Here is a 20,790-nt window from a genome sequence, read left to right on the forward strand (position 1 = left end):
GTCAGTGTGAAAGAACCCAGGGGACTGAGTTCCTGTGGGACAGGAACCCAGCTTTGGGAAACAACTTTCTCTGCAGGTGATGCACAGAACAAGCAAGTTACTTTTCATGAGTCTGATTTATCTTTTTTGTTTGGAAAAAATCATCAGCCACCATGTAAAAGGAGTCACTGGGAGAAGGTTCAATGAAGTGGCTGTTAGAGCACAAAGTGCAGGAATCACAGAATGGTCAGGATTGGAAACAGAGCACAAAGTGCAGGAATCACAAAATGGTCAGGATTGGAAGGGACCTCTGGAGATCATCTGGTCCAACCCCCCTGCCAAGGCAGATACATCTAGAGCAAATTGCACAGGAAGCTGATAGGAAGAAAGGCATCTGCAAGTCCTGAAGATGCACATAGTAATGAATGAAATCATAGGCAGTGTAAGTGTCTTTGGGGGTGCTTCATGCTTTTGTTGTTTTTTAACCAATTGCAGTGTTGATAGGCTGGAGCGATGGTACTCAGGTCTGTGGTTCACAGACAAGTCCTGCTGATAAGAGAGTTTTGGTCCTCGGATGTGGATTGGAAACAGGTTGCAGTCTATGAGGTTGTGACAGCCTGTTCCTTTTTTGAGGGTCCTGTAGTTCACTCTTACCATGGTTCAGTGTATAGACGGTTGCCAACTGGTACACTTGCATACATGCTAGATCACGAGTCTGCTATATGCTTGCACATGGCTTCACACTAACTCATTGTAGTCTGTGCTTTTGGGATGTAAAATGAGTTTGTGTTCAGTCCAGAAGTATGGTATTGAAAGGCTACGAGGCTGCCACCTGTTAAAGGATGGGCACCATTGAGCTAAATCAAGACACTGAGTTCACAACACTGACGTTCATTGGGAGAGCTGTGCCACGTGAGAACAGGAATCCCTTTAGGCACACCACTTGAGGTGGTGTACTCCACTTAGCAAATGAAGTCAACTGCTGTGTACTGCTGACTGTGGCCTGGAGATCTGTGGCAGGAGGTGGTGGTACAGAGCAGTGTGAATTCCTCCCACCCCCCTGCTATCCTGCTGCACACTGACTTTTCTGTGGTGGCTATTAGTGCTTTTTTTTTTTTAGCCTCCCCATGGCTGCTTCACACCAGTAACATGCTGCCTGACATCCTTTGTAACGGTGACAGTGATGATGCTCACTGGAGTTTTGTACATCTTTCTGTGTAGTTGAAGTTTGATTGAGTTCCTGAATCTTTGTTTTTTACAGCCTGGAATGAAATCCACAGTGGCTTGTAAAGTGGAAACACCTCTACTGCATTAAAAAGGAATTTGGTTTTTAGTGCTCATAACCTTTCCTATCCTGTCGCATCCTAACAAGAGCTTTTCTATTCAGAAACGCCCCAGATGGGGCTTCTTGAATATTGAGAGCATGAACAGGTGAGATCAAAAGCGAAGAGTAGACTATGTTGCTGCTTATTGCCCTTCACTAGCTTCCCTTGCGGAGGACTGCCATAGGAGAAGGGCAGGGGTTCCACATATCAGTTCTTCCTCGTTTCATCTTGAATACAGCCCGTATGCTCAGGAGTAGGTTCTGGAAGGGCTCACGGGCTTTTGAAAATACTAGTCCAAACACCTCAGTGTTGTGAGAAAACAGTTTGAAAACCAAGCGCTCAAAGCACCTTGTCTAGGGCTAGCTATGGAGTGCAGGCATCCACAAGAGAGGAAGGATTTCTTCAGCAGACAGAGCCTCTGGTAATGGAATTAAAATACATCTTCAGGGGGGTATCTGGTTCAGAGGCAGCGTCCCTTGGAATTCTTTCATTTGGAAGTAGGTGTGGAGAGTCTCAAATTGATTCAGTGCTATGCAGTGTGCATATTTTAGTTCTTTTTGACAAGATCTACCTCTAACATGAAATCACTCTGGGAAAATTCTCTTCATTATGAGTCCCTATGCTTTGCAGAGGATCATTGCAATTGTCTGTCCATGCCAATTCAGGGTTCTTTTAATCTGAAAATTGCATATCCTCTCATCTAGTAATGGGGACAATGTGTCTGCATCTAGTTAGCCATGCTGGTGAAGAAATGGTGATCTCTCCAGCTGCCTGCTGTGTCATGTCTCTGCTGGCTGGCCCCATAGAGGCTCTTCAGCCTCTAGCAGTCATGTCCCCTAGTAGCTTAAGCCCTGGTGCGTTGTTTGCCTTTTGAGAATTGCTTCTGGAGGATGGAGTAAGCAGACAGACAGAAGGAGGAGCTGTCTTCCCTCCTGTGTAATGGACAGATGTTAGCAACCCCACACAGGAAACGTTTTCAAAACTGCTAACTGGGATGGCTGCAGATAATGGTTTTGTCCTCCCTGCAAATGAGCTTTTGAAAGGCAGCATCTGCACAGTGGTTTTTGACCATGGCCAAGTAAGCCATTGCATGGCTGGACTTTTGCTGACTGTTAACTGCAAGATACATCGAATTTTGTAAATGAGGGTAAAAGATGATTTTGATAAGAGGACTGAAAAGGAGTGTGTGTGTGAGTTCACCAATTGTGCACTAAAGACGCACCCTGAAAGCTTATATTTGGATTTTGTGATTGATTCATTTAAGAAAAAAATGAAATTGATTGCTTCCAAATTGTGTAGGAAAGCCTCAATATTCCAAGAGCCAAGAGGCTCAGTCATTGTAGATGCAAGAGAAGTAGAGTGATAATACGGAGGCTTGAAACAGTATCTCCATTCTGATACTGTTTTTTATTCCATTTCTGTTTCTGTATGTGAATTTGATATCCAGGGTGAATGATGGCACGAGGTGGAAGGTACCCTCATAAAATTCCACTTAATATGTCTATGAATCCTAGAGATAAATTTTGAGAGCTGCTTTAAGTCTTCAGTTATTAGCAAGTTCATCTCCCTCACCCAATTCTTCAAGATTTGCTGAAGCACTTACTACTTAGTGACATTTATTTTCCACCATGAGAAAGGGAACTTGGTACAGACCTCGGTGTTAAAGAAACTTAACCTGCTACTTACCAGTTTGTGTGCAATGTCACTGTGATTCTGCAGTGACAGAACCTTACTGGTTCTCGGATTGGTAGCGATCTTCTTAAGAGCATAGCTACGTACTCTTAAGAACAGTCATCAAATGCTTCAATTATATCTATCAGATCACACCTGGTGCCTTTTCTTCCTTTACTTCTTTCTAATTCTATCTACAAAAGCAATTAAATTTCATGCAAGCAGTTATTTGTCTTACTGCCTACTGCATGTGGCTCACTTTCATTGTTTTCATGTACCTTTTTTCCTCGTTGTTATATTACTGTCTTTAAGGATAAAAGTTAGCAGAGATTAATTGTCAATTTAAGTATGGCTTTCTTTTTTGAAGAATGCTGCTAAATTGGCTTCTTTTGGCCTTTTGACACTTCCTCATTTTTCTGTAACGTATTAAAAATCAGGTGTGAACAGCTCAAAGTTAACTTTTCTTTTAATAATGAGTGCAGCTAGCTGCTATGTCGGGCTTATTTTCTTACTCCTTAATTGCGTAAGTACCCTTGGATATTTTTTAAGTGGAGACTTGAGAGGGAAAATTCAATATCTTGTCCACTTTGAGTCCTCATTGATTTTTTGTCCTTAGCCTTGCTGATGAATAGACCTTTTCTCATTCTAGTACCATTTTCCTTGTGTTTATTTTTAGCACGTCTTTTTCCTCTTTGGCAACACCAGTCCATCCTGCTTTCTTACAACCTTTATTTTCTCCACAGGTCTATGCTAGACCTCCCTTTTCAGTTGTTTACTCTGTTGGCTTGCCAGTACAATCATCTTTAATTTTCCGGTGTTTAATCCAGTTTATGTGTAGACTTTTATTTGTTGTCCCTTATGCCTTTGTTTTCCAGCAGGACTGTAGTGAATCCAGCTAGTAAATAAAACATGCAACTTTTTCTTCATTTTCTTTCCTTTTTTTTAAATCCTCGAGCTAGCTTGTTCTGTAAAAGGTCTTAACTCAGTGTCTACAAACTGTGAGTAATTGCAGTAATAATTGTGGATTTGGGGTTTTGTCTTCTTTTTTTTTTTTTTTTGAGCCGGTTTCCCCTGTGTGATAAACAGAACACTTTTAAGTTAGCTAATTTCAAAGCTGTTGAAGATTAAAAATATAAAACTTGGCTCGCCCTGTGGATCTCATCGAGATTGTACCAATCTCAGATCTTGGTTCTGGAGCTTGGCAGCTTTGTGCGTGCACATCGCAGTGTTCTATTAAAAAAAAGCATTTGCTATGCATACTAATTTTAACCATTTATTTTGAAGTTGATTTCTTCCATTCTAAATGCGTTTTCCTGATTTAGTTTGTTTGAGTAAGATCTCCAAAACAAGCCTACTTTGAAGTTGCATTTGAATCAATGTAAATGTTAGTTTCTGCCAAAATGCTAGTGAAAGGTCAAAGATGACTAAAGAATGACTTTGGTTCTCAAGACTTGTAGCAGTTTAAGATGTTTAAGGCCTTAGAAGGCTTAAGCAATTTGTGCTCCCCCAAAGACTCCTAACATCCTAAATTGTCTAAGCCACTGGAAGAGCTGATGGATCATAAACAGCTTATGATATTCTGAGGGTTCAAAGCTTATTTGGAGTATAGTCTGGCAGTAATCACTTTAAGCAATTAATGAGCCTTTAGGTTTTTAGAGGACTTTAAGCAAGTTATCCATCTTTAGAGCTTGGTTTAAGGTGATACCAAGCTAAATTGTTCTTATTTAAGGAACTTAAAGCTCTGCATTTTGGAATCTGTTATTTACCTTCCAGAGGATTCCTAGGTGCTACTTGGTGCATTTGGAACCAGATTAAGTGATAGCATGGAATACTGGCAAGATTTTGAGTGAGAAGAAAATTGGTGAAAATTCAGGAAATTCTTATTTGGTCTATTTTTTCCTTGTTAATTCCAGGCTGTTTGACCTAGGTGCTATGTTCTTATTCATGTAAACTTGCAGTTTTTTAATAGTGCTAAAACTACTGCGTAGTGCACTGTATGATACAAAAAATCTTACCAGTGTTGTAGGAGCAAATCTTAATTCTGGGTCTTCCTTGCACAAGTGTTTTGTCCATCTGCTCCAAAAACTGTTGTGGCATTTCAGTAGGAAAGTTGATACTGGCCTGAAGGCTGTCTGTGAAGGACTCTTCTTGTCTTTATTCTCGACACAGAGTATGCTGTGTAGCTTCGCGTCCCTTAAGAGCAGTGCTCTCAGTTTGTACTTGGGCCCCAAGATAAGCAAACATCCAAACTTTCATACGAAGCTCCTCCCTTCTGCTCTCATTGTCTGGCTGCTTAATTTCCATTTATCACTCCTGTTGAATGTGTTGGAAGACTGATTCCTAATTCAAGACACTCTCCCTTGGAATGTAACACAAATTCCTCTTATGCTTTCTGTTGGCGTGTCCTGCGTTTCCACTCACTTTATGAATCTGCTCATCTGCTACATGCAAACTGTAGGTAGGTTACACGTGCTGACGCCTGGAAGTCACTTGGATTTTAGCTGTAGACCCTGTGGATCAGAAGAAACCGTTCTGGTTGGCTTCTTCCCACCGTGTTAATCCCTCTCTCTCTCTCTGAGGTATCTAACCTCTTAGCTGGCTGATGACTCTCTTCCTTAGCCGAGATACCACGTTTTTGCCCAGGGAGGGTGCTGTAGAGGTGTGCCTTCTATCTTACCCACTGGCCACAAGAACATGGATTTTATCCAGCTTTAGTTGCCCAGCAATGAGCAGAACAAACTCTTACATTTTCACTCTGTGGAGACAGAAAAGCGTTACTAGCTACTGGTACCTCCAAATTTATAAGGCTGACCTCATTGAAATGAGTTTGAATGGAGATTCTTCAAAAATCCCAGTATTTCACCTAGCTGGCAGGGCTGCGCAATCAGATGAAGGGGGCCACTCATCTTGCGTAGCGTTCCGAGTTGAGCTGGCATCTTCCCTGAAGCAGGCACACAGCTACCAGCTGCACCAAGCTGCTCGCTGTCCTGCTTCTGCAGCACCTTTGGCAATTCAAGTAGGTGTCAGAATGCATTTCTGTATGGTTGCTGATTTCCAGGCAGGCAAAGCTTGCGGGATTCTGGAAAATTAGCGGGCTGGACAGTATAGGGAACAAAATTGCACCTGTCGCTAGTTGCGGAGAAGGGGTGATATTTCCATTGTTCCCTTGAATGTGATGGATATAGGATAAATTCATACATCACTTAAATGTCTGTTAATTGTAAACTGCAGATCTTGTGTACACTACGACTTGTTAGGAATTTCTATACTCCATCCTGTGCTCTTCCCCTGGCTGGTCACACAGGGGCTGTACACCACGGGTGTGCTCTGAAATAGGCCGCCAGCGAAGCTGCCACCTCTTCCTTGCTCAAAGGGAATTAACTGCCCAGCAGAGCTACTCCAGGAATCCTGTTTGCGAGTTCCATGCAGTTTGCACTGCAGCCAATTTTCACTTGGATTTGTCTCTGCACGTGATTCATCACCTGCACAGAAAGCTAAATATTTATGAAGTAGGGTGTTAGAAATGATTGTTTTCCTATCCAGTAAGCTGCTGGGAGTGCCAAACTTTGCCTTGTACTGACAATACCGTTGCCTAGCTAGTCATGGGAGCCAGGGATGGGCTTGCTGTGCTGATCATCACACCGGCAGAAGAGATAATGAGCTGCTGACAAGGATGCATCTGGAATCTGGCTGAGCATTGCATTGCGCGAGATATCGTTGCTGCTGCTTGCCCTCTGTAGCTCACCCTATTTCCTTGATAAAGTTTGAATGGTTTAAGAATGATAAATTTACACAAAGGAAAGAAAGTACATCTTGGGGAATTCAAATCCTTTGTAAACTAACCTGGCTTTGTATGCTTGCTTTTAGTGATCTTGAATGGACAATGTATTTCAGAAATCAGCTTTAAAGAGTAACTTCTTTTGTGGAGAAAGCAAACCTTGGCAGCATGAAAATCAGATATTCATCTAGCTGCGTGGGATCACTTTGCAGCTAGTCTTCTCCATGTTGGGCTTGCCACAATCTTCGCTCTAGTAATGGGGTTGTGCTGATATTTTTATGGGATTGCAGGCAACAATGTTGTGATCAAAATTTAATTCGGTGCTGTAGCAGACAAGTGTGCTACTGTTAGGCCTTTCTGTGTGGCAGGATGTGAGAGAGCAGTGCGTTTGCCCATTGCTGTTACCTTCTTTGGTATTGGGGATGGTTTCAGTGAAAAGACAGTAAGTGCTATTTATGCCTTCCTGGACATGCATGCCTTACTTGCAGATTATATTTCTTTTGTCTTGCCATCTTTCTCCTGAGCTGTATGGTTATGGTAGAGTTGGGGAACTTTTGTCCTAATCCCTCCTCCCCTTCCAACTCTCAGCTTTGGATATGCCAGTTGGGGCAGATGTCTAAGTTGGTTTGTGCTCACCTGTGCTTTCTTGATTTACTTTTCAAATACTGGTTAAGCCAACACAGTAAGTTGTATTTCAGCTTTCTTGTCACATGTGAATAATTTTGTCATTAATTCCTAGAGCCTGGCCCTCGTTTCTTCAGTGGCACGTGCCTGGGTTGTGTAGGTGTAATACCTCCAGGCACAGGGGGAGAGGCTGTCCTAAGTTGTTGGGTCTTGGTACTTAACAGGCTCCACTCTGAATCCTTATTTGACTTTCAGCAAAGCATGCAAGTTGGTGCCCTTCACCGTCTCCAAGCTCGTTAATAATGTGAGCTGGACACAGGCGTGAAGGAAAAGTCCATCTCAGAACGGATCCCTGCTGGGAAAGCCAGGCTGTGAGCAGCTCTGCATTTAACAAAGCTAATGGAAATTTCCAGGGAGGGCTTAGAGAGCTTAGTGACAGCCATAAAAAGGAAGAAAATAGGAACTTGACTAAGTGGACTTCACTGTCCATGACTGACGCAGTGTGGAGAATTGCAATTTTTCACCCTGAAGCCCTGGGCAACAAATGTCCTCCTTACTGCATCCACATCCAAGTGGCAACATGCTCCATCCTACACAGATCTTCTACCTTATGCCTTGGAAAATGTAAAGTGCTTCCAGCATTTCCATGTCTAGAGTTTGATGGAGCAAAAGTTAAATGCTTACATTACCTGAAAAATATTCATTTCTCCAGTGTAAGCTCTGCTTCTGTGAAATGAATAGTCAGGCCTTGATTTGCAAATCTCCTGGGAAACGTACTGTGAAAGTCTTGCTAATTTACAAAATTCAAACAATATTTTGCAATGGGAGTTAAAAAACCTTTAGGCTTTCTGAAAAGGGAGATTGCACTGTTTTAAATAGGTGTGGTTAAGCCAGCGCAAATCTTTAAGCTTAATTGAAAATCTGATTTTAAACCTAAGTAATTGTGGTTGTGACACACATCTTTGTTGTGTGCTTAAGTTGGTTTAAGGTGTGATTATGTGATCACGTTTCTAATGCAGGCATGGTCTTAAAACTGGCATTTAACCCACACAAGAGCAGCATTGCTTAGATGAAGTCTTTGTTAAGAAGGGAAGTGATGATGAAGTTCCTTCTGTTAAGTTCAGATATTTGCTTTCCTCACTGTACCTTGATGCAGTCTGAAACATCTCTCCTGTAGCCTCAGTCAACCATCCAAAGGCTGGAAAACCTAATTGGATGTAAGCTCGATACTGGTCTTAGGACTGTGGAGAAGCTTCTTGTGGGTTCCAGGTCAGAGAGGCGCAGATGCTTGCACAAGGAACAGAGATTGCGGTGAGGGCTTTATCATCTGAAGCCTTTTGCAAGAAATGGAGCTGGGAGATGGGTAAGTTGGTTAGCTGGCTAAGGGCAGGGTCTGCTGAAAGGTAGCAGTGAGGATGCTGGCTGCTGCAGCATGGAGTGCCAGCTGTTTATGCTGAGACGCTTTTTTGGCCCTGCAAGGAGACAAGCATAGACCAGACTAAAAAGCCAGGTTAGAGTGGTGATGAGAATGTTGAACTCCCATCGTGGCCAAGTCTAGTGACCTTGGCTTAAGCCTTTTGATCGGTGTTCCCAGAGTCAGCAGTGGGAGTAGTGGTACCAGCTGCTACAGGTCCTCCTTCTGGGAAAGGAAAGTCCTCAATTTTCTGGCAGTAAATGAGTAGCTAATAGGACCCTGGCAGTGAATCTCAGTTGATAAATGGCAGCATTTAAAACCAATATGCAAAGTCATGTATTAAATGGAATGGCTATTGATTTCACCATCCAGGGAAAGGTGCAAATTGACCAGGGAAAGGTGCATGGAGTTAGAACGGATTTTCCCATCCAGCAGACCAACTCTACACTAGTGAGCCTCTGCAGAATAGGTGGGAGCAGGGATGGAAATTATTAACCTGGTGTACTACGTGTCAGTTTGGTACCATGAGGTTTTTGTAGAAGTGAGATGAATCAGACTTTAAGAAGTGTGTGTTCAGGGGCTGAGCTTTCCGTGTAGTACAGGAACACAGTGTTGGGGGTGAGAGAAGAAACGCAGTATTGCCAACTCACATTTTGGCTTAGGGAAAGCTTCACAGTCTTCTGGTTTCTTGTCTTTGGAGCTGGCAAGCTGGCAAGACAAGTAGGGCACACGGAGCACCTTGGCGAGGAACACTAGTTGTGTAGGTGGCAGTGGGGACTATGCCTGTACTTCGGAAAGCATCAAGAAGTGTGGACAGCGGGGGAGAAGGGGATGGGTCACTTTAGCTCTGTTGTGTAATAGCTGCAGATACCAAGCAAACGAGACTTTTCATGGAAATTTTGACTACCAGGTCAGAAAGTCTCGCTTGCCTAGGGAGCATGCCGCTTTGCAGACAGCAGAGCGTGACGGCTAGGTCTCGGTATATTAGAGCAGCCAGAGGCACTGGCACGGTTTTAGTGACAGGTTACCATCTGTCAATAAACTCCGCAACCCGTGTAAATCGGCATCTCCCTGGCAGCTGCTTTCATGGGGTATAATGCAGTGCATGGCTAGCTCAGCACTAAAAAAATAGTGATGACTGATTGCTTCCTGTAAACTCCATGCGTGGTTTTGTTGACCTAATTTTTCTCCAGCTTTCGCCCTCGGTCATGACCTGGGGTGCTGTCACTGCAGCAGCTTTGCCTCAGGCCCCCGGCGCACGCAGCTCTCCCACTGCAGCATGTCTGACCTGCAGCATTCTCTGCGCTGGGGTTCTTGCCAGTTCTGTTGAGGCATCTTATTACAGGGACAACAGCTTTTGTGTGCACATAGAACACCATGTTTGTGTCTGAGCCATAACCAGGTACCAACTACTTGGCCTGAATCCTTCCTTCAGATTATGGGACGACCTTCAGTTCATGCTCTGAGACTGCCTGCAGTGCGGTGCAACTCCAGCTCTTCAGACACAATTTATTTCTTTCTCCACAGGACTTTTTTTTTGTTTGTTTTTACACGCTTTGTGGTGACCACAGCACTGTTAAACTTTCTACCTAGCACCGTCAGGTGTCTGCAGTCCAGCCACCATGTGCTGGGATACAGCACCGTTTCAAACCCCCCAGGCCAGCTTACAGGGAGCTGGTGTGTCAGCATGGGGTGGCAAAACACTGTACAGAAGGTCTCTTCTGTGGAAATGCACCACAGTGCTTCTGGAGGTGGGACGCAGCAGTAGGTGGGAGCGTCTATACCGGCTTGGACTGCCCAGTGTGTGCCTGTCCTCTGATATTTCTGTACGGCACGGAGTAAGCTGGATTCACTCTTACTCTCTTCCAGTCCAAGAGCCATCGGGCCTTAGAAATAGTGGGAGATGCACTTTACAGCATTATAGTTATGGTGGTTTAGTTTCTGTGATCTCCCGTAGTCTTCAGCAGTGATGTGCTCATTTGCTATGCATTATTCACCTTCCCTGATCCTGTGAGTGATTAGCCAGCCCTGGCTTTGTGTACCTTTTTGGGAAATGCACTGTGAAAGGTTGCCAGAGCATTGGCTGTTTTGTTAAACTTTGTAGCGTTAGGTGTAAAATTCAAGTTCTGGGTTTTTCCGGACACACGTGTAGATCCAGTACAAATTCTTTTGTGGAAACTTACTGAAATATCCTTTGTGTCTGCCCTTGCTCCACAGTGAGAGGGTTGTGGTTTATCCCTAGCTGGCAACTAAGCACCACGCAGCTGCTCACTTGCCTCCCCCCCAGGTGGGATGAGGGAGAGAATTGGAAAAAAAACCCAAACTTGTGGGTAGAGATAAAGCAGTTGAATAGGACAGCAAGGGAAGAGGAAATTAATAATAATAATACTGATAAAGGATCATAACCAAATGATGCTCAATGTGACAGTTGTTCACCACCCCGGTGATTGATAGCCCATTCCCAAGTAGCGATTCTCTCCCCCTGGCCAACTCCAGTTTTATATACTGAGCATGACATGACATGGTAGGGAATATCCTTTTGCCCAGTCTGGGTCAGCTGTCCCGGCTATGCCCCATCCCGGCTTCTAGTGCACCTCCTCGCTGGCAGAGCATGGGAAGCTGAAAAGTCCTTGACTTAGCATAAGCAATACAACTACTTAGCAACAACTGAAAACATCAGTGTGTTAGCAACATTATTCTCCTACTAAATCCAAAACAGAGCATTATACCAGCTATTAGGAAGAAAAATAGCTCTGTCCCAGCCGAAACCGGGACAGCTGTATAGAGATTTATTTATAGGTAGAACGAGAACCATTTGCGAAGAAACTAAATGTCGGATAAGAGCAGTGTTTTACTTAGCATTGCCTAGTGCAGGAAATGTTGGCAGGCACCACAGGGAGAATTGGCCTTCCCATTCCAATTCTTTGTTTAGTCACTTGGAGTTAGGGTAACCTGATTTTATACACACAGTTGTAAGTCTTCATTTCCTGAAAATCTCTCTGCTCCTGTTGCTGTGCCTCAGTGCTAATACTGTATTGAAATAAATGGAATATTCCAGAGCAGTCTGGGTAATGCCAGTGCTCCACATTTTCAAGGTTCTGTGACGATGAGCCCTTTTAACAAAAATGTGGACTGAGCTAGATCTGCAGTTTTGTAGGGCAGGAATCAACACTGTTCTTCGTGTTGTGGGAACGTAATGTGAGCTGGCTGGAATAGTGTCCTGTCGTGCTAATATTTTTTCCTTCTTTGGTGTTTGAAGGGCCTTAAACTCTGGTGTTGAGTACCACTGGGACCAGCTGAATGAGAACGTCTTCACCGTGCATTCCAACAGCAGGAGCACTGAGCGGCCTGGGTGAGTCTGAGTGTGGGTTAGAGAGACCTCACCCTTCCTGCTGTTGTTACCACCTCTGACAGTACCACTTCTTTGTTCCCTTACCTGGCAGCTTTAAGTATGCATTTCCCCTCACACCCACCCTTTGACATGCCTCGTTGGGTCAACCTGGCCTGCTGCTTCCAGTAAGTGACATTCAGTGCCCAAAGTGCTGCCAGTGACAGTGAAGTACATGTGTCATGCCATTGCCTCAGTAACATCTGTGAGCCCGCTGCGGGAGGAACATGTGGGGCCTGATGCATCAAAAACATCATGCTAAGTCAACAGCCTTTGGAGGATAACTGAAGAACGGAGTTTGAGAGATGAGTGCAAATCCATTGGGTGGTCCTGGTGACTGACTTTCATCCCTTTAGTTTCTGGTCATGGGACAGTTGTTTCTCAGCAATAAACTCTAAAAATAAAGCTAAATCCCTTGATAGCCTTATTGGCTGCTTCATCCAGTCTGTCTGGTGATGCACACAGTAGTTACTCTAAACACAAGGGTGATGCTGCAGTCCCTTGCTTCTCGCCCCAGTGGCGAGTACTTCTCCATGAGCCGGCTGTTCTCAGCACGAGGGTGACAGTCTTGTTTCTGAATTGAGAGCTCTAGGATCGCAAGGAAGTTGTGAGCTGGTGTAGAGTGCCAAGTCTGTGCTGTCCTACAGCCTTGGTCTGATTGAGGGTGAAAACTAGGCAGAAGAGATTCTTTACTCTGCCATGTGAGTGGGTATTGACACTACTCATGTTTTTGACAGCACTTCTCAGTCTTGCATGATAGGCTTAAGAGCAGCTTGAAGGCAGAAAAACTAGCTCAAAGAGAGAGCAAGAAAAGTGTGTCAGGATTCAAAACCTTCTGAAAAAAAGGTTGTGAATGGGACAGCCTTTCCTAGAATCTCTTTACCATTCCCAGCACTTAGAGCCAGAGGTCAGTTTTGGAAAGAGCGTCCAAACGTTGTCAAGATTCAGCTCTTGTAGCGTCATGCACTTCAACTGTTTGATTCTGAGAAGCTAATGAACCTTGAGGGTGGTTCCTGTTGTTTGCTTTTGAGAACAGAGAATTTCTCTTGTCTGACTGGAACGGGCAGAAATGCCTGCTGGAGTGCATTCATGTGTGATGCTGACAAACTAGGAGGTCCAGAGGAGTCCTTGGGAGTTAAAACCACCCTGCTGACGAGCAGAGGGAGGTTGTGTGTGTGTGTTCATGGTCTTGCGCTGCATGTTGTGTTGCCTACTCAACTCGGTGACCTCGAGACAGAGTTGTTCTGCAGGCACAGTGATGCTGCAGGGATATCTCTCTATGCCTGTCAGACATGCTGCTTCTGTGGAAGGGTGAGTGGACTGCAAGACTCTGTTGGCTTGAAACTCAAGAGACCAGCCAGATGGGGCTGGAGAGGGGTGTCTGTGTGTGTGTAAATAAGAGCAGGTCACAGTTCCCTCCAGCCCCGTCTGCACCATGGCTAGCAGGTGCCTGGTCGGAGTGGAGGCAAGAAGAGGCTCCGGTGGATGCTGCAATCTTGCTGGGGCACATTGCCTCCAGTGCTCCTGGTCTTACTTGTTTTTCTCTCTTTTCAGAACCAGCAGAGCCACATGGAGGACAGACAGGGACATGGGCCTGATGAATGCCATAGGCCTGCAACCCCGAAACCCCCCCACCTCTGTGACTTCACAGGGTACCCAGACCTTGGCGCCTCAGCTGCAGAGAGGGAGGTGCAGGAGCAGGAATCCGCCTCTGCAGGGACTGGGGAAGGTAGGAACTCAAGCAATGATTTATCTGACAGCTTAAGTGGTGAATGAGGAGGTTCCACATCCTATCAATGCATTTGGACGCTCCTGTTATCTCTTCAACGAGAATTTCTCCAGCATAATTTGCCTGTAGCCAGGCCAAGATGCTGAGTGTGAATCTCTGTCCATATGAATAGAGAAGTTCTCTTTCGCATGATTTTAGAGGGCAAAATGAACTGTTCTTGAGATCATTGTGTCTTTGTAAAATCAGCTGTACTGGCATCACTGCACACAAATCTCCTGAACTCTAACCATCAGTGCAGCTGCAAACTCCTAAGAATTACCCTTTCTCCTTCTGTGTTAAGAGTTTAGCTTGGTCCTTCAACCTCTGCATCTAAAAACTGTGCAGGCTTCACAAGCTCAGCATCTGGATACAAAATAAACGACTATAAATCACTTCTCACACAGCAGGTGTGAGTATTCTGTGTAGACTGATCAGTGAAGGCTGTGATGAGTGTCCAGCTTAGCTATTCAAAAATATCTCTAGTGTTTTCCAGTTCAGGAAAACTTACCAAGATGTAAAGAGCTGGAAGCAGCTGATGTGCAATTCCTATATGATGATCAAGTCACTAATCCCTTGAAAGCATGATCGTTTTGTCCAGGATTCTTGTCTCTGTACTGTAGTACTGTGCTTGAATCCAACTCTGAAAGCTTGGCTAGGAAGGAATTGGGCAGTATCTACATAAGAAAGGCAGGGAAAAAATCAAGGAGACAGTTTTGAAGTTGTTGGTTCATGATGAACCCGCTTGGCTTTGGGAAGCACCCTGTGACGTGCCTGTTTGTGCCTGTATGCTTGCTTGTGTTCTCTCACTCTGAAAGGTGCTTTTTGGCATATGACTCTTCCACAGTGTCTGCTGTGCAGCATCCAGCATGTGTAATAAGGTTTTGTGTTTCTCTGATCTCTGCACTGCTGTTCAAAGTTAAGTGGCAAATTCCTGACCTGTGGGCTTTCCCATCTGCTTATCTCGGCGAAGCTGAGATTAACCTCTCTGGAAGGTTAGTACAGTTGAGGGCATGTGAATAAGGCTGGAATGTAGGATGTCTGGACAAATGCCGAATTTGTGGGAACTGGTTCTTCCACTGAGTGTGGTATGCAGGCTGAGAACAGGGTACACTGTGGGACCTCCTTGCATCGAGGGCATGGTGGCTAATGCTGCAGGCCTGGGGATCTTTCTCTGCTCTGTTAAACCAGTGGAGTTGTCCACTGCTGCTTCTCTCTGCTGCTGTTCTGCAATCATAGGAAGGTTTCGTTATCTCGCTCTTTCCAATTAACCTTTCAGTTTTCAGATCTAGATCATGGTTTTTAACTAGACCATTAATGAGATGGTGAAGGGTTGTCCTTTACCGGTGTCTTGGGCAGGATATTTCTACAGAGAGGCAAAACATGTTAGCATTTGGAAAAAAAGGAGTGTAGATAACAAACCTAGGACAGACACTTCTCTTTGTCTCCCTTTCTTGCTTGGAAGAAGATTGTCAAGACTGTCACATCTGGTGTGATTTCTGACTCTCATGCAGACCTATCACAAGTGGCCTCTCCTGCAAAATGGGCTATCGCACTTCTGTCTCCTATATAGGGATCTTTAAAATGAAGGAGTTCTTTATTCCAGGATGGATGCATGCACTGGAGATGAGCCAAGCGTTCTTACCCTACAGTTGTTCAGTCCTTACGGCAGTTCATCCGCAGTGGAAATTCCTGTGCAAAGGCTCAAGAGCAGCTCAGCACAGGAAGCTGTTGAGTAACTCAACTGCAGTCCATGACTGAGGACTAGCACAAGGACCTATCATGAAGCAGAGAGACTGCGTTTTCAGCTGCTGTTAACAACTCCACCAGTTAGCCAGGGACTTGTGGCATCAGTGGTCTGGTTCATCCAAGAGTCTTTGTGCTCCATAATACTCTTGAGCCCTGTTGTGCTGCTTGTGACATTAAGGTTCCTGGTTTCCCAGCATCATAAACTCTTGTGATGCACATCCAGTGTGTTCAGGCAGGCTACATTAGATGCTGTGCTGCTTTTCTGATGGTTAATTTGTCCACTCTATCTACCAAAACCCTTTGCCTGTTGAAAGGGAAACAAGTGTTTCCTAATACCAGGATCTACATGTCAGGGACATGAAGAGGAAAAAAAAGTGCTACCACTAGCTTGGTGTGTGACCTAGGGCAAACTATTAATCATCTACCAAATGGGAATAAATCTTCCCATAGTACAGTACACCAGGGGCTGTGAAGATTAATTAGTGTTTTGTATGGGGCTTTGAAGATGTAAATCACTACGTAAAGGCTTAGCAGTATTAGCAGCAGCAGAATGGATAAATCAGATGTGATTGAGTATTGTAAAGTATTTTAGTCATCACCTCATCATGAGGGGAGAAAAAAACCCTACCCAAAACAAAACCAGGAAAAAAACCCTTGAATGTTTTCGAAAAAAAGAAAAAGAAAAAGAAGGTCTAAGTATACCCCCAAGAGTGGGTTTCTGTCCTATGTCCTGTCAGCCCTGCTGTTGTGGGGAATTGTGGCTCAGGGCATTTCTTCCAGATATGTGCTTACTGTACCAAAAAAAAAAAAAAAAAGTATTCAGAATTGCATCAGAAATCTAATTAAGCTCTGTGCGGGTATAAATAGTTTCCTTTTCTCATGCAAAGCTCTGCGGGGACTTTGCTGTTCTGATTATCTTTCTACCTCCTTTGGAGGAGTGAGTATATGATGACTTTATTAGAAGTGAATCCCTCTAAAGTCTGTACCTTTTTGTTTTGCAGCAGTTGATAGCTGCCTTGTGAACTCTGCTCCCAAACCACACATAAACCAAAGGAAGTTAGAGTTGAGAGAAAACTGGAGAGAGGTACCAAGAAATGCCTAAAACACTGTTTCAGCTGTCTCCTGCTTTCTTTTAACCTGACAGACGTAGTGGAAATAGTGATGGAGTTACAAGTTTGAGGCACTCCTAATTAGAAACAATCTGTTGGGAGTTACACTATCTTTCCCGTGCAAATGGACAGGTGGGGTGAGGGGAGGGATCTGTATTCAACTGGCAAGTCAAATCTCACTTTAACAACCAACAGAAATTCCCAATGAGATTTAATGGCCCAAAGCTTTAACCTTTAGCAATTGTAATTCCCGGTGCAGACTGGCTCAGGCTGCGGCTGCCTCTTGTTCAGCCTGGTGGATCTGTGGAGTAGGGTGCAAGTAGCAGTAAACATCAGGGACTGTAACTGTGCAGGCTGAGGGAAAAGGACCTTTGCAGGGCTGCAGGACACTTGTTTGGTTGGGTGCCCGTGTTGTCCCCTGGCTATTGTCAGTACATCTTTCAGGTAATCCTGTTGTTTGTAAAGGAAAAAAAAATAACCCACATTCAAAAAAAACACTTGATGCAAATAACTGAAGGGCAGTTGGCATCCCAGTTTCTATCATCTGCATTGTCTTTGGGGCTTAAAATTCAGATAGCTAGCTCAGTGCTCACTGTGAAGGTCACCACATGTTATGAACTGCAGCAAGGGTAGCTGTGGGGAAGGCTTGCTGGCAGTGGCCTGCTACTTGGCCTGTCTTTGGCTGGAGCAGCATATTGGCTACTGTCAGGCCATGTGCAGTTTTTAACCTATTTGGTTGAAGTGTTTCTCACCAGCCAGTGCAAATTTCCAGCATGTCCAACTGCTTTCAGAGGTTGCAGCAGATGCTTTAGAGAGGGAACAGAGCTTGTAAAATGAAGGCTTGGGTTTGTGGGATTTGGTTTTTTCAAACTTGGTAGTGAAAAGGAGACAGCGTGTGCATGTGGAACTTCCCTGGTATAAGCAAAGCAACCTGGGGATGCCTAAGGAACACTTAGAAGCAGGGTCAGTGTGCCTGCATGTGATGTAACTCACTTCATGAGATATTCGGAACATGGCGGGGTGCAGGGGGGGGCGTGCATGAGCAGGAATACCCTGTCCCCAGCTGAACTTCATGAATGCTAAAAAGAAATGTGATGTTTTACGTTAGCTGAGTATGTTGTCAGTTGTGACGTGACTTCTGCATGATTAGTGTAGAAGAGGGAACTAGGACACCAGGGATCACCTTTTAGATCTGCATCTCGTTCTCCAAGTAGAAATGTGGGTAGATCCCTTAGCCCTTTCATCTGCCCATCCATCTGTAAAATGTGCATCATATGTCCCCTAGAACTGCAAATTTCAGTTTCTCTTTAAAACCCTCTGAAAAGCACTACCTAAAAAATAGAGCCAGGTTCTAGAAGAATGTACTACACAAGCCTTTACAGTGGGAGCTACGCCGAGTAGCTGGCTCTCTTAGGATTAAATTATGGGGCTGACTTTTAAACTCTCATTACAAAAATGAGTTTAGCTCATACAAATCACCAAGGTGAGATATTGCTAAGAAATTTGTTACAAGTCAAAGCAGTTGTGTCTTTTCTGAGTTCTGTGGAGTTGTTTGGATTAGCAATCTCGGAAAGGAAGTGTGAATATGCTTCTGATCTTGTCTGGGGAGAAAAATAACTGGTAGTATTTCTTCTGGCACTGAGCGATGTGATTATTCATAGCTGGTTATGCTGTGCTATGACCCTCCCTTTCCTATTCTTATGCAAGGCGTGAATTCATTTTAAAATGCTGATATTTTGATCTTTGAGCATCTGAATTAGTGGGTCAGCTCACACCTCAGAGCTATTATTCCATGGTCTCTGAAGACTTCAGTATCTCTGTGGTGCTTACTCTTAGTTCTAATTTTGAAGCCTTGTTTGAAAACGTGGCTACTAACTACTGCTGATTTTAGAAAGTAGGAAGAAAGAGCGATCTCAGTAAATCTCACAGCCACAGAGGAGCCTGATCCCATCCTTGCTTCCATGGGCTTTATCAGGTGTATGCTGTCCATGCCTAGGGATAAACAGGTTGAACTCCCCGTAAGTACTTCAGAGGCCGCTTCATTTAGGAGTGGAAATGCTCCTGCCTTATGCCCAGCTCCAGTGAAAGTTTGCCATATGTTTCGCCTTTCCAGTCTTCTGTGTCAGGCTCTTGTCTTGCTGGAGTAGCATGGCAGAGGACTTCTGAAAATGGATGCGTTAGCTAGGGAGTATTTTATTGCGTGTTGGAGCCAGTCAGCCAGATTGGCAGAAATCCCTTGGTCTTGGGGATAATTGCTCTCAAGAATGATGTTCTGTGTCTGTGTTTGGGATAGATGGGGTTTTGGACCTCTGAAAAGGTCACTTCAGTAGAAAAGGTTTGGAGGAACACAGCACTGTGGATACAACACTAATACTTCAGGTATTGTGGGAGGGAACCGTGGGTGGTGCTTTTCTGTCCTGTTAGGCACAGAACTTGTGTTCCTGTCTGGAAAAAGATGGGAGACTCTGTCTCAAGATTGCTTCCTACTCTATGATGGATTCTGACACCAGCACAGCCTAGGTGGAGGACAAATTGGCAGTTGTTATGCTTACACTAGTACTTCACATGCTGGAGATGGTTAGCTCTAGATTTCTAGATTTTTCTAGATTTTGTTTGTGGTGCTCTGTGAGGTATTTCCTATTTTTCTGACCCTAGAAGGTAGGCTTAGGAGGATGAGAGCTTAAGAGAAAGGATTTTACAGAGCGTGGGGGATCAGAATGTAGTTGTGAGCATAAAATGAGAGGAGTTACCTTCTCCATATGGAGAATTAGATGTGCTGTCACTTGGCCTGCTCCTGCACAAGCTCAGGTTCGTGCTCTGGATATGCCTAAACCCTGTGGAGTCTGAAAAAGCATGTCACGAGTATGGGGTTTCTCTCCGTCCGGGTTTTGGTGAGGTGGGGAAGGGGGCTTGGCCACTGCAGCAGGTTGAAACCTGTAGCAGCGCGAGGTGTGGGGTTTACGGCACTGCTGCTGTTTTGGGTGGGTGCCTGTGTGCACACTCTGAACCTCCACCCGATGGAAGTTAGCTTGCTGTACTCGCCCCGAGCACTCATGTAGTCTGCCTTGGCAGCCTGGTGCAAGAACGTGCGTGGGAGTCACCAGGCAGGGGAAACGGGCTCTGTGTGAATCTGCGCTGTAGCTCAGCTCAAGGCACGACGCACGGGAAGCTTTGCTCTGAACCAGGCAGCCAAAGGTACTGTTGAAACCCGAGGGGGGGAAGGGACAACCTCCAAAGCAGAGGTGCTTGTTGGCAGCTTGGACGGTGAGGCTCACTTCTGCCCTTGGTGGGCTGTCTTTCTGGACTGTCCAACACTCCTGTATCTCTGCACTCGTAATTGGAAGGCTTGTGACTTGTTGGTTTCTGCTGTGGCATCAGCCCTTGCCTGTTTTCTGAGCAAGCAGCTGCCTCAGCTGGAAATTCAGCTACGGCACATGGTAATTAAGGAGCAGGGAAGAGCAGGGGGTGCTGTGGTCTGCGATGCCTGCAGGGACTCCTCCGGTGAAGCACGTGTTGGTGATGCTGAGGAGCATTGGCTGGGGATCTTTGCTGATTTGCTCTCCCAATGCTCCTGTATTGGGGTAGTTTATATTAAGTGATCTGTCGAGAGCACAGTACCTGCTGTTTCAGGACTTGAGTAGATGGGGCTGGCTGGCCTGTCTCTGAGCCAGGCTGCACTTCTTGGCTTTCTCAGGCTTCCTCTCTGCCCTGGCCAGATGGTTGGTAACGAAGTGCTTATGACTATGCCCTCTGAAGGAGGGGATGACTGAATCCCAAACCATGCTTCTCAAACCTTCCACTTGCTCATGATTAATGCTTCAATATTCCCTGGCATGCATGTTTTTCACGCCAGTCTAATAGCTGCTTATGTTCTCACTCTTCATGCTGGTCAGCCAGGTTCCTAGTTCATGCATCAGCCGCATCCTGAACAGGATTCCTCTGCTAGAGTCGTGGGTCAGGTTCTGCCCAAGGGGCATTCCACCTTGTT

The 20,790-nt window shown here is 44.9% G+C and overlaps 1 protein-coding gene across 1 annotated transcript in view; it reads left to right on the forward strand.

Annotated features, from left to right (window-relative positions):
- LOC104513148 (activating molecule in BECN1-regulated autophagy protein 1-like) overlaps nucleotides 1–20,790 on the forward strand; it is a gene marked incomplete at its 5' end in the record, with an annotated part of 83,563 nt that overhangs the window by 61,003 nt on the left and 1,770 nt on the right. Inside the window, 3 exon segments of the mRNA XM_010156432.1 lie at nucleotides 12,051–12,143; nucleotides 13,734–13,855; nucleotides 13,858–13,908. Coding sequence (XP_010154734.1) covers nucleotides 12,051–12,143; nucleotides 13,734–13,855; nucleotides 13,858–13,908 — 266 coding nt within the window.

This window comes from Eurypyga helias, unplaced genomic scaffold (genome assembly GCF_000690775.1).
Source record: "Eurypyga helias isolate BGI_N326 unplaced genomic scaffold, ASM69077v1 scaffold14550, whole genome shotgun sequence".
NCBI classification, from domain to species: domain Eukaryota; kingdom Metazoa; phylum Chordata; class Aves; order Eurypygiformes; family Eurypygidae; genus Eurypyga; species Eurypyga helias.